Source organism: Ictidomys tridecemlineatus, chromosome 10 (assembly GCF_052094955.1).
Source record: "Ictidomys tridecemlineatus isolate mIctTri1 chromosome 10, mIctTri1.hap1, whole genome shotgun sequence".
In the NCBI taxonomy this organism is placed as follows: domain Eukaryota; kingdom Metazoa; phylum Chordata; class Mammalia; order Rodentia; family Sciuridae; genus Ictidomys; species Ictidomys tridecemlineatus.
In genome coordinates, this window is record NC_135486.1 from 133,579,375 (window position 1) to 133,593,744 (window position 14,370).

Here is a 14,370-nt window from a genome sequence, read left to right on the forward strand (position 1 = left end):
CGCTCATGAAAAAATGGATCCGAATTTTTTTTTTTTTTTATTCACGTGATTTAAGTGGTTTAATCTAATTAGGTAAACAGCTGTTAATGATTGTTTTCAAGGGTGGTTAATAGATCTGTTTGCTTACTATTGTTTTTAAAGGTGATTAACAGATCTGTTTGTTTACTTTCACTTTTCCTTTTCATTATATTTAATAATTCTGTTCAGGATAATGTCTCTTTAACATCATTGCCAGAATTCCCATCTCCATCCCAGTGCCGGTGAAGACTAAGAAAACCAAACTACAGCTTCTATGATAGCTACCACAGTAAACTGTATAAACTGATGCATCAATGAATATAACTCAACAAGTAATGCTCAATCAAGGACTTGATTTACTTTGGGAGGAAATGGACATATTGATAGACTCCTCCGATTTGAACTGCCTGCAGAACTTGCCTGGACTATATATCAGTTGCATGCATTGTGAACTATCGTCTGGTGCAGCGAATTGTGGTACTGCTGGCATATTTTTGCTGATGGTGTCACCAGTGATGCAATTTCCTTGCCAGCGCACCCCATGTTAATTGTGGTAATGCTGACATCTTTGCTGATGGTGTCACCAGTGATGCAATTTTTCCAAAGGAGCCGTCAATTGGCTTGGTGTCGTGGCATTTCTGTATCTTCCTCCCTTCTACTAGTGATGGTCTAAAATTTGGGGGCCAACAGAGGTGAGGCAAGAACCTCACCCCCCCACTGGCACCAAGGTTAAATTTGGGGGCCAACAGAGGTGAGGCAAGAACCTCACCCCCCCACTGGTGCTTAGGCCTATCCACAAGCATGGCTGAATGCTGGACCGGTAGTCAGCGACGGGTTGATCTGATTGCAGTGGATTCAACCTAAGACAGGGGACTGACGCCTAGAGGTCAGTTCATCCGATGACGGGTAAGAACCATATGTTGAATTGGACAACCTACCAGGCACGGTCCTAAGCCGCATTGCTTGTTGTTTAATTAATCAGAAGGGGGGAGATGCTGAGGGCCATTACCAAGTAGGAATGACGCATCGAAATTTCCTTGCCAAGCGTACCCCATGCTGCTTAGAGGACATTTGATGGGACATTGCATGCATGCTTTAATGAGGTGACCTTGCTCAAGGACCTAGGCAGATCCGGGTTTAGAGCTGATCAGGTTTGAGGAAGTAACCGGCTCCTTGAGTTTAAGGCGTTGCCAGTTTAAGATAATGGGTTTTAGGGAAGTTGGCGGTTGAAGATTATTGCTGGGATTAGGGTGTTCCTGCTGCTTGTTCCAGTTGAGTTCTCGTGAGATTAAAATGGGATTTGGAGAGAGCCTCGTGGAGTAGGTGGTTGGTGCGGGAGACGGCAGAACGCGTTTGCCCCTGGACCTGTGTGGAGGTGGTGTGAGAGCTGGAATAAAGAATTGCTGTTTGAACCTACAAAGCTGTGAGTGCCTCGTGATTCTGGTGCCAAGCCGAGACATTGGCTTTGGCAGATAGGAATTCTGGCAATGATGGCTAAGAAAAATTATGTAACATTCCAGCAGGCACTAAAAGAAAGCAATTTTCTAAACAATTTACATAATCCTGAACAGAATTATTAAATATAATGAAAAGGAAAGGTAAAAGTAAACAAACAGATCTGTTAACCTCCTTTTTTGTTCACATATTAAAATAATCCTCAACAGCTGTTTACCCAATTTAAATTAAACCATTTAAATCACGTGAATAAAAAAAATATTCGGATCCATTTTTTCATGAGCACTCCTCATATATATGGACATACGCACATACAGACATACAACACAAAACAGAAGTGTGCACACATAACATACAACACATAAGACAATAGTAAAGTCCTTGTAGCTTTACATAGGTGAAATCTCCATTGCAATATTTAAAAACTCCACAGTCAAAAAATAGAACTGAGGGCTGGGGATGTGGCTCAAGCAGTAGCGTGCTCGCCTGGCATGCGGCGTGCGGCCCGGGTTTGATCCTCAGCACCACATACAAACAAAGATGTTGTGTCTGCCGAAAACTAAAAAATAAATATTAAAAAATTCTCTCTCAAAAAATTAAAAATAAAAATAAAAATAAATAAAATTGAACACCTCCATACCTGTGCATGAGTACAGGAATATCTCTCTCTAAAAAAAAAAAAAATAGAACTGATCAGAAAAAAATTAACCTAGGTCTGTATGAGCTCAAAAAATAAAATAAAACTTCATAATGTGGGAAAAGGCAATAATAAAATAGATATTGAAAAAAAAGTGTCCTGGTTACCACCTGGGTTTGACTCTTCTTTGGATATCCCATCCTTTTTCCTGTAACTTGCATAATGGGTCTGAAGGTATTCCCACAAGCAAGCCCCAAAGTTTTTTACATTTGAAATACGCTTTAATGGTGTTCATTATTCATTAGCCTCCAGGTGTGGAAGAACCACTGTCGAAGATGTAAGGATATCAGCTGTTATGGATTTGAGCCAAGTCATCTTCTTTTTGGTCTGCAGAAATCGATTCAGTTAGTCTCTCTGGAATCCAAATCAGCTGCTGTTCTCCCTCCAAGCTTCAGGCTTTCCCCGTATGGGCCAACAGCAACTCTTTATTCCCGAACTGAACTCTCACCGGCACTCTACATACACTTCCCAGGAACACACTCCCTCCACCGGAATCCGCTCGCCAATTCTTCCAGAACCCCACGAGAACTCAACGGGAACTCCAAAGTAGCGGGCGCCCAAGGCAGCAGGATCCCTTGATTAAACTTTTTAAAAAAAAAAAAAAAATTATTATTTTTTAGTTGTAGTTAGACACAATAACTTTATTTATTTTTATGTGGTGCTGAGGATCGAACCCAGAGTCTTGCACATGAGATGTAAGCGCTCTACCGCTGAGCCCCAGCCCCAGCCCTTGGTTAAACTTTTGACATAAATTTTGGGCGATACATTCAGATCACAGCAGATATATTGTAGAAAATAATTCATAGGGCGGGGTTGTGGCTCAGAGGGAGAGCACTTGCCTAGCAAGTGTGAGGCACTGGGTTCCATCCTCAGCATTACACGAAAATAATGTAGTTGTCTACCTACAATTAAAAAAAATACATGTTAGGGGGGATAGTAGGGGATAGGAAAGGTAGCAGAATACAACAGTCACTAATATGCCATTATGTAAAAATGTGAGTATGTAACAGAAGTGAGTCTGTATTATGTATTTGGGGAGTTCAAAACCCAATTGAGTCAAATGTATGAAAGATGATATGTCTTGAGCTCTGTAATGTTTTGAACAATCAATAAAAAAAAAAAAAAAAAAAAAATACATGTTTACAAAAAGAGTTCATAAATTGCTCATCACTATTATAGTTCACTTCTGGTGACTTTTTCAACTTTTTATTTTAAAAATTGCAATCAATACCTAATTACTTAGGGCTTGATAATCTAGTTTTGGACTATTTAACTCAAAAACCTTAATTTCTTCTGTGTAATAGTAAAAACCAAAAAAAAGAAAATTATTTCTTACGGAGATTAAATCATCTTTGTGTTCCCTAGAGTAGTCAGCACATAGTATAGATTAAATATAAAATTAATTTTGACACTTTCAGAAAATCAAATTTTGTTTTTAATATTTTTTAGTTGTAGATGGACATATACCTTTATTTTATTTATTTATCTTTATGTGGTGCTAAAGATCGAACCCAGTACTTCATATCTGCTAGGCAAGTACTCTACCACTGAGCTACAAGCCCAGCCCCTCAGGTTTTAAAAATCTTGGTTAAGACTAAAAATAAAAATGAGACTCTGAGCTCTGTTATTTTGTTTTAACACGGTCACCACCCCTAGCCTTTTCACAATTTTGTTTTGACTATGACAAAGAAAGCAAATCAAATGCTTAGAACAGGGTTGAACAGAACATAGATTCTTTTTTTTTTTTTTAAGAGAATTTTAACATTTATTTTTTAGTTTTTGGTGGACACAACATCTTTGTTTCTATGTGGTGCTGAGGATCGAACCTGGGCCGCACAAATGCCAGGCGAGCGTGCTACCGCTTGAGCCGCATCCCCAGCCCCAGAACATAGATTCTTATTCAGGCTAATGTTAAGTATGACCTTAATTAGTAGAAGAATAAAACTAAGTCCAAAATACTTATGTTTTACATATCCTGTGAGAGAAGCAAAAAAGAGGGATGATTCCAGACTTCAAGGATTTTATAAACTTGTAAAATCAGATTTTAATTTGCACATTAACTATCTTAAAGAAACCTGAAAGTGGACAGGAAAAGGTATAGATTATGCATAGTACCCTATTGTGGATGAGGAGGGTTACTGAGTATTGAACCAGGGGTGTTATATCCCCAATTTTATATTTGAGACAGGGTTTTATTAAGTTACTGAGGGTCTCAGTAAATTGCTGAGGCTGGCCTCAAACTTGAGATTCCCCCTGCTTCAGTCTCCCCAAGTAGTTGGTATTATAGGTGAGTGTCACTACACCCAGCCCACCTATCATTTTCTCAAAGGTGATTATAATATAGTGAAATGATAATTACAATGATTTGTTGGAAATAAAATTCAAAACTCATTTCTTTCAGATTTTATTCTAGCCTCTGCAACTAACTAGTTATATGGATTTAGGCAACTTACAATTTTTGTTAGTTTAGGGTTTTTTTAGGGTGGGGTGGCAGGTGCAGCAGTGTAACGGTGCCAGGGATTGAACCCAAGGCCCAAGGCCACTTTACCACAGAGCTATATCCCAGCCCTTTTTATTTTGGAACAGGGCCTCACTAAGTTGCTGAAATTGGCTTTGAACTTGTGATCCTCCTACCTCAGCCTCCCAAGTCGCTGGGATTACAGGCCTGTCATACCTGCTGCATCCTTTGAGTGTCTTAAAGTCAGTCCATGGGCAATCATTAGCACTTGACCAATGTTCATACTTATTGTTGCTTAAAGACATTTATTAGATTGAAAACAATCAAAATGGACATCAATATGAAACAGGTCTAATTAATTATGATACATCTACTAAGATCTCCAAAATAAATCTTTTTTGGGGGGATGGGTACCAGGGATTGTTGGAGCATTCAACCACTGAGCCACATCCCCAGCCCTATTTTGTATTTTAGTAGAGTCAGGGTCTCACTGAATTGCTTAGCACCTTGTTTTTTGCCAAAGCTGGCTTTGAACTCATAATCCTCCTGCCTCAGTCTCCCGAAAGGCTGGGATTACAGATGTGTACCACCATGCCCAGCTTCCAGAATAAATCTTAAGCAAAAAAAGTTAGGGTGCTGCAGAGTATGTAAAGACTAGCATCTCATATATTTTGAATAATATATATTATACTAAATTACATGATATATATTCATCAAGTTTATATGAAAAGTCTTGACACTAATAACATTTAATACCTGTCAGTAGAACTTTGCTAAGACAGAAGGAGAGTTGGAGGAAGACTTCTCTGTGTACCATTTTATGCTTTGGGAAGTTTTTTAATTTTAACCTCTCACATGCTAGTCAAGTGCTCTACCACTGAGCTATGTCCTCAGCCCTGCATCTTATTAGTACTGGGAACTAAATCTAGGACCTCATGCTCTAACATGGTACCATGTTATAACTTCAGACTCTGAATATTGTAATATGGAAATGCATTACCTAGTCAAAGAATTCTATTTCCAGCTAGGTACAGTGATGCATACCTACAGTATCAGCTTCTTGGGAGGCAGAATCAGGAGGATTATAAATTAGAGGCCTGGGCAACATAGTGAGACCCTGTCTCATAATAAAAATTAAAAGGGTTAGGGATGTAGCTCAGTGGTAGAGCACTTGCCTAGCATGTGTGAGGTCCTGGCTTTGATACCCAATTCTGCCAAAAACGAATTACATTTTAAATTTTTATTTTAAAATTGGGAAAAGCCCATTAAGATTTAAGTTGTTTTTATTTTTCTGTCAAGGTGATCATTTTCTTCTTCTAGGCACACTGAGGGGGCACCTGAGGCTCACTAATCACAGTTCTTAAGAACCACCACTATTTACCCAAGATAAATCCAATCTTACTATTTACTGAGTGGCCATTGTACAATAAAAGATTTTCCCTACAGATTCATGAGAACACCCTCTATAATGTCCTCGGTTCTATAATACATTAAATACTTTTCTCTAAGTTCCTAAATGTACTTTTGGAGTCATCAAATAAACTGTGTTTAGCTGGTGAGATATATATACACGCACACGCACTTGCACTCCATTGTGGCATATATAAATTACTTAAAAAGAAATGTTTGCAGGTGCAGTGGTACACATCTGTAATCCAGTGATTTGGGAGGCTGAAGCAGGTGATCACAAGTTCAAAGCCAGCCTCAGCAACTTAAAAAGACCCTGTCTCAAAATAAAACAAAACGGACTGGGAATGTAGCTCAGTAGTTAAGCATTCATGGATTTAATCCCTAGTACCTCCCCTCAAAAAAGAAATTTCTGTTATATGGCTAATCAATTACTGTTTTCACCCATTTTTTTGTGTAAAATACACATAACATAAAATTTACCATCTTAGCTGGGTGCAATGGTAAACACCTGTAATCCCAGCTACTCAGAGGATCACAAGTTTGAGGCCAGCCTAAACAACTTAGCAAGACCCCGTCTCAAAATTAAAAACAGAAAGAGCTGGGGATATAGTTCAATGGTTAAGTACTCCTGGATTCAATTCCAGGTACCAAAAAATTTTTTTAATATCTTACATATATATATATATATATATATATATATATATATATATGTAATTTTTGTAGTTGTAGATGAACAGCATGCCTTTATTTATTTGAAAAAATTTTTTGGTTGTTCATGGACCTTTATTTTATTTACTTATTTATATGCAGTGCTGAGAATCAAACCCAGTGCCTCACACGTGCTTGGTAAGTGCTCTACCACTGAGTCACAACCCCAGCCCAGCATGCATGTATTTTGTGTTTCTTTTTATGTGGTGCTAAGGATCGAACCCAGTGCCTCAGACATGCTAGGCAAGCGCTCTGCCACTGAGCTACGGCCCCAGCCTCTATCTTAATCATTTTTAAGTACACAATTTGGTACTGTTAAGCTCATTCACATTGTTGTGCAACCAACACGACCATCCATTTCTGGAACTTTTTCACCTTGTGAAACTAAAACTCTACACCCATTAAACAACCGCTTTTCTACTTTGTCTCTAGAATTTGATCACTTTAGGTACCTCATATCAGTGGAATTATAAATCTTTTGTCTTTTTTTTTTTTAAGGTGCTAGGGATCAAATCCAGGACCTTATCACCAAGTTTCACTCCCAGCTCTGACCTAGTGACTGACTTATTTCATTAAGCTTATTATTAGTATTATTTGGGGGCTGCTGGGATTTGCACACCTAGGATGTTCCTCGGCCCTTTTTATTTTATATTTTGAGACAGGGTCTCACTAAGTTGCTGAGGCTGGCCTCAAATATGCCAATTTTCCTGCCTCAGCCTCACCAATTACTGGAATTAGAGGCATGAGCTACTGTTGGACCTAGCAGGAGTTAATTTTTTATAAAAATATTTAAAATTTTTAGAAATTTCCATTCAAAATATTGTCCCATTAAAAAAACCCACTTTTAGGCCAGTATGGTGATAGGTACCTATTGTCACAGCTGTTCATGAGGCTGAAGTAGGAGCATCACTTGAACCCAGGAGTCTTGAGGTCCCCTGTACAACACAGCAAGCCCTTACCTCAAAACAACAGAAACCCCACTTTTGCCTATAACTAGAAATTTTAAAAGGAAACTATATTAGAGCATTCTTACACAAGTAATCCATAGGAGGATTCTAAATTAATATTATTAGAGTATCATTAAAATATGCAGTCAGGCTGGGTGTGATGGTGCAGGCTGTAATCAGAGGCTGTGAAGGCTGAGACAGGAGGATCACAGTTTGAGGTCAGCCTCAGCAACTTATTAAGGCCCTAAGCAATTTAGCAAGATTCTGTCTTAAAAAATAAAAAGTCTGGGGATGTAGCTCCATGGCAAAGTACCACTGGGTTCAACCCCTAGTATCAAAAAAGGAAGAAATCGGGGGTATAGTATAGTGGGAGAGCACTTTCCTAGCAGGTAAGAGGCCCTGGGTCTGATCCCTAGCTGCAAAAAATTAAATAAAATAGGCAATGAAATCAGATTTTAAATCCTTGGGGAAAAGGGAAACTCAATCTGTGGGCATCCACATCTACATGGTAGGATATTATAACACATTAAATGTGTTAACCTTTTCTGATAGCTATTTCCTAATGAGGTCACAAAGTATCCTTAAGTACAAGGAGTAGAATTTTTAATGTCCATTTCTATGGGAACTTTACTTTCTTTTTTTTTTTCTTTTTTTGGAAGGGGGTACTGGGGATTGAACCCAGTACTGTTAAGCTCATTCACGTTGTTGTGCAACCAACACAACCATCATTTCTGGAACTTTTTCATCTTGTAAAACTAAAACTCTATACCCATTAAACAACTTCCCATCCCCAGCCCCAGCCCCTAGCAACCCAACTTAAAAGAAAAAAAAAACCCAACTTATTAAAAAAAAAAAAAAACAACAAGCTTGTTTGGAATAGCAAATTATTTAATTATTTAAGGCTTACAATTCTGGCAATAAATAACTTTATTCTCCAAAGTTAGAAAACTGTCCCCAACACTGAAACAGGTGTACTTGGCACAGGCAGTCTATGATCTGAGATGGGTCAGGACTCCACATTGAAGTTTCCAAAACGAGATTTAGACTAAGTACTGTTGCTTTTATAAAGTTGGCAGCTAAATCTGTAGAAACATTGGTCAGTTCTGGAAAGAAAAAAGCAATTTTTATTTGAGGTGATATTTATAAACATGACAATCTGGAATGAACAAGGAAATTAGGGAGTTGCTAAGTCTCACTCTCTACCAGTAGAGTTTTAAATAGTGAAGTAGAGGATAGGTTATCTAGATTCTATAGATTATATTACCTAACCTGCTAATATCAAAGCTTGGAAAGGCGGTAATAGTGGTGCCTAACTCTTAATTGTAGTGATGATAAAATGCCCATAGATCACTTAGTATCATGTGTAATGTATTATAAACAACCAACAGTTATTATTTTTAAATGCTTCATGTGTGTGTGTGTTGACTAAAAAATAACACAATTGGGGATACAAAGATGAATAAGATTCTCATGGTCTACTAGAGAAAATACCATTACTATCTAAGAGGTAATGAGTCACCTGAGGAACAAGATTTTTTTTTTTAAGAGTAACCCAAGAGGGGCTGGGGATGTGGCTCAGGCGGTAGCATGCTTGCCTGGCATGCGTTCGGCCCGGGTTCGATCCTCAGCAACACATATAAACAAAGATGTTGTGTCCGCCGAAAACTAAAAAATAAATATTAAAAATTCTCTCTCTCTCTCTGTCTCTCTCTTCTTAAAAAAAAAAAAATAATTAAAAAAAAAAAAGAGTAACCCCAAAAAAATAGAGCAATCTTTCATTATTGTAGATTAGGGTTTCTCAGCTTCATGCCAAGCAGGTTTTGGCCAGGTAAGTTGTGGGGTATTCTGTGCACTGATGTTTGCCAGCACCTCTATTCAATAGATACTGGTGGCACCCCTCCCCACCCCAAGGTTTTGTTTCACTGTGGACCTTCAATATGAGCCTCAAAGACCAAGTTGGGGGCTGGAGATGTAGCTAGCGGTGGAGTGCTTGCCTAGCATGTGCAGAGCCCTGGATTTGACTCAAAGAACTACAGGGAGAAAAAAAAAATGACAAGCTGGGGCATCAGTTTCAAGCTAAGCATTCTCAGGGCCTGCCTTTCAAGATCCTAGGATCTGGGCAGCCCTGTATCTGAGGGACTCTTATGATGGCAGGTACCAGGCATAAAAGGTGGTCTCTAAATCTGGGGGTCAGAGTCTCGGCAATTCACCTTTTCTCAGGCCAGCAAACCAAGCTAGAAAAATGGAGGGCCCAGATCTGGGTGTCACTGAGGCAGAACGAAAAAGCACCAGTGTTGGTGAGAGGTCTAATCCTCCAGGTCCTGTCTCCCTTGAGCCAGTTATTCTTGGCTGGTGAATGCCTCCAAATGATACAATCAGAATAGCCATATAACACTCCCAATTTTGCTTTTTGATTCACAAAATCTGAAATACTTGTAAGCTTGGCCTTTATAGAAAAAAAAAATCTATGGATCCCCATTTTAGGTAAGTACTTACTTGACCACCAACATATAGAAACGTGTTATAGACTTGGTGTTTATTCACATAATGTCATCTCTAAAGAAAAAAATATTAAGTACAAAAAAATAAACACCTGAAAGTGTTCTACAAGATGAATCCCGTGGAGCCCACACTTGGGCTAGAAACTACTGTTAGTACCAAAGAGGTCTGTTTTCAGGCAATAAATATAAGAGACTTTAGCAATCTCTCTTATTGGTCTGTTGCCATTACTTTACAATGTAGGCCACAAGAAGAAGTGAAATTATGAATTGAACCCTGCTTAAAAAGCCTTCAAAGGCTTCCCAAATACTTATGAGATTAATAATATTCTCTGGAAAGACGCTTTACCATCCAGCCCCATTTTATCTCCTTAACTTCACCTTCAGACACTCCGTAGTCATTTCTCTCTCTCCACCTCCTGTCTCACTCATCCTGAACTAGAGTCAGGCTATTCTTTCCTAGATGTGTTCCCAACAGACTATAGACACCTGTGCCTTTTTCCTGATGCTTTTCCCTTCTCAAGGAATGTTCTTGCTCATCTTCATCCAATGAACTTCAAGGTTTTCAGACATTCTCCACTCAGCTGCGTTTGAATTCTCAAAGCACTGTATCTGTCTCCCTTGATAGATCATGAGTGCTTGTATGTAGCTCTGAATCCCTAGAGCCTAAATAAATGCCTCATCAATGAATTAATTACTTCAAGGGCCCTGCATGACTCTTTCTGTCAAAAAGATAATTCTTTTCATTGTTCTGCAAAGGAGCCTACCCCCCTCCTCCTTCCATAGCTATAATACTGGTTAGTTATTTCTTTGATTCTGAGAACAAAGACCACAAAGCTTTCCCATAACAAGATCTGCATTCTTTCATCCTTGTTTATCTTGTTCCTGTCACTTAGTAAGTGTTCAAGTCTCTAAGACTTGCATGAAGAATTACTTCAATCATATAAATTATTTGAAAGACTAACGTTTTTGAACAGGAGAGTGCCCTCTTCCAGTAACACTAAGACTAAGTCCTTTCCTTCTGGGATTGTGGTTTACTTCTTTTTTTTTAATTTGCAGTGCTGGGGATTGAACCCAGGTACTCCCACATAGTAAGCAAGCTTCTACCATTGACCTCTATCTGTTTTGGCGAGTACAGGATCTTGCCAAGTTGCCCAAGTTGGTCTCAAACTTGTGATCCTCCCGCCTCAGCCTCCTAAGTAGCTTGGATAGCAGGTTTGTGGTTTTGTTTTAGTTTTTGTGGTGCTATGGATTGAGTCCAGGGCTTTAAGTATGCTAGACAAACATTCTACCACTGAGCTACATCCCTAGCCACCTTCCACCTTTTTTTTCTTTTGATTAGATAAATATAGGTCTCTGATTGTATTCATGTTATAATCCAAGTGTTCAAATTATACAAAACTAGCCAAAAAAAAATAGCCAAAATGCTTTTCCTCTAAAGATCACCTACAGAATATATATCTTATATGTACATTCTCTTAAAGGGGAATTGGAAAAAAATTTAAGGAAATAAGGAGTATGACTTCCACCTCATATTCAGTTGTTTTCCTTACTGGAATAAAATCAATAATATGAACTAAGGAGGAACATCTTCCTGAATGATATGTTTAGCATGTCTGTAGGTTTAGACAACAAGGATCACACGTTTCTGCTCTGCCCTATACCCTAGAGCAGTTAACTTTTGCAAGAAAGTGGAGACAGAAAGACCAGGAAACTCAAGCAGAGTATACCATTATGAAACACTTAATCCAAAGGGAAGGAAAGTCACCAGTTCTAACCTTCACAGGCTCTTCCTACCTTTCTAATTGATAAGGGGTTGGGAAGGTAAATGGAATTTGACTTCAACAACCTTACCCATAAATTCACTAAGCAGGGTAGCAACAAGGATTGTAGTTTAGTAGAAAGCTCATGTGATAGTACAAACTGCCAAGTGTTTTCCAAACTTCAGAATATGTGAAGTTTCCCTTGTACAATTAACTCTTACCTTTAAAATGATTCATGTTAAATAGTTTTTACTTAAATCAATGTATTTCAAAAAGCATCCATTCCTGTTGTAAACAGAAATCCAGTATCACTTAGATGTTTGTGAGCATAATTACTAAATTCTAGCTGTATGCAGTCTTTGCCCACGGAAGCATTACTGAGGTGTTCAAAGAGCATTACAACCAAACTTAGTAAGCGTCCCTGTTAAAAGCAAAAGGACTGAAAAAAATGAATAACTTCCCTACCCTAGGATTCAACGTCATTTAATGTGTCCTGTACCACCTTAAACCTTCTTGTTCCAGAAACCTTGCAGAACCGAAATCTCCCACCCACCGCCAGACCCTATTGCTCCCAAAAGAATGTAACTGGTACTCTCTCTAAGCCTAAAAGAAGGAAGTGATGTCCTTATCTGGTTGAGTGGGCAAAACCACTCAGAACACTAGTGCTGGCTTCAATCCCAGTACCCAAAGTGTGTGTGTAGGGGGGGGAGGGGAGAACAATAACAACAACAAAAATACTATCAATATTCAAAATGACTAACCCATGAAGGCCAAAAGCACTTCACTTCCACTAACTTTGTTAAGAGACAACCTGGTCCAAACGCACTTACTTGGCAGAGGCCTGTGCAGCCAGTCAAATGGCTGAGGTCTGGTCCCTACTAAAAAGGGTGACTTTTCTTTGCTGCCCCCAGAGCTAAACTGCTGTCAGTGGAGAGAGACTGCCGGGACTCTGCGGCTGGACCTGCGCTGTGAGTCGGGAGAGACTGCTTGGACTCAGCGGCTGGACCTGCAGCCTCAGGAACAGGTGACATAGTGTCAGGGAACTCCTGAGACAGTTTCTGGGGTAGTTGCAGACTTTCAAAAACCTGAGCCACTATCTTCTTAGAAATCTCCATGAGAGCTGAAGACTGACTTGCAGAAATCGGGACTACCGTGCTGGAGAACTGGTGCGACCGATAAACGATCACAAAGTCCTCGATACTGGGACGGGACTGTAGGTCCGCGTTCTGAAAAGACTGGGTAGACGCAAGTGGCATTTCAGAGGCCCGGGGTGTCAGAGTCTGGCTTCCAGAATCCTCAACACTGAAAGGCCGAGTTTGACGGGACGGAGGGAGATCCTGGCTCTGAGAGGCCACAGGTACCAGAAGGTGGCTTTCAGCAGCCACCGGGACCTGGAAGGGGCCCTGAGAGAACCCAGGCACCGGTGGATGGCTCTTGGCGACCACAGGGGCTCCTGGCTGGCTCGTCAAGGGGAGGGCATCTGGAGGCTGGCCTCCAGAGGTCAAGGAAACGACGAACTCGCTCTTAGAAGCAGGAAGGGCGCAAGGCTGAAGAGTCGAGACCAAGGAAACCACAGGCTGGCTCCTGGAGGGCAGGACGGGAAAAGGCGGCCGCAGTTCTATGGATTCCACGGGGAACACAGGCCGCTCCAGATGGGTCCTCCCCGCAGCTGGAAGCCCCGAGGAGCCAGCTGCCTCGGGACTTCCGTCACCTTCAGGCAAGGGGCCCAGATCCCCTTGGCTGACGTCCGCGACGCGCAGCCGCCACTCTGGGTCCTTCCTCCCCCAGGCCGGCGAGCCGGGGACCACCAACATCTGGGAGCCACTCCCCAAGTTCAACCTGGGCCAGCGCCCCCTCCGGCGCCGCCGCAGCAGCTCCAGGGCCTGGGAGAAGCTCTCGAAGGTCTGGGAGAAGCGGATGCTGACGCTCCGGCGCAACGATTCCACCACGGAGCCCGACCCGGACCGCGCGGCCTTGGGCACGGGGTCCTCGGAGGCCAGTTCGATGTTGCCGGTGTACCAGGAGACCCACCAGAGGAGACTGAAGAAGATGATGATGGAGCCCAGGTAGAGCAGCATGTCGTAGAAGAGCAGGTCGGCGAAGACGCCGGTGAAGAGCACCGCCACGCCCACGGTGTCGAAGAGGACGCCCAGCCAGAAGAAATGCCGGCAACGGCCCAGGCCCGACCGCTTCCCCGTCATCCCGACGGTGTTACTCGGAAACTCTCGATGGGTTCCCACGGTCGCCGCCGCGACGTCCGCAAAAGTTACACCAGGCGGGCCAGCGGCGCCGCCACGGGCCGGCTTCGGCCGCTAGATCCCCATGGCAACGCAAGGGGCGGGGCGAGAGGGGGAAGTGAGGTTGCCCCGGCCCGAGAACGGAAAGCTGGACCCGGCGATGTGCGCCTGCGCAGTAC

The 14,370-nt window shown here is 41.3% G+C and overlaps 1 protein-coding gene across 2 annotated transcripts; it reads right to left on the reverse strand.

The window, feature by feature from the left end:
* Positions 1-994: 994 nt before the first annotated feature.
* On the reverse strand, positions 995-14,354 carry LOC101971213 (uncharacterized). 2 transcript variants are annotated; one of them, XM_078024327.1, is made up of 2 exons: positions 12,785-14,354; positions 995-2,754 (listed from the first exon to the last, which is right to left on the reverse strand). In XM_078024327.1, the coding sequence occupies exon 1, from the start codon at positions 14,153-14,155 to the stop codon at positions 12,833-12,835; it is 1,323 nt and encodes a 440-aa protein (XP_077880453.1). In that variant the 5' UTR covers positions 14,156-14,354; the 3' UTR covers positions 995-2,754; positions 12,785-12,832. The 2 variants fall into 2 exon arrangements, with proteins under 2 accessions (XP_077880453.1, XP_005323959.2); XM_005323902.5 differs by lacking the exon at positions 995-2,754 and adding an exon at positions 8,561-8,796 and having other exon boundaries at positions 12,785-14,353.
* Positions 14,355-14,370: the final 16 nt, after the last annotated feature.

Coding starts and splice junctions, on each gene's coding strand:
- LOC101971213 (XM_078024327.1), bottom strand. CDS start 14,155: ATGACGGGGAAGCGGTCGGGCCTGGGCCGTTGCCGGCATTTCTTCTGG.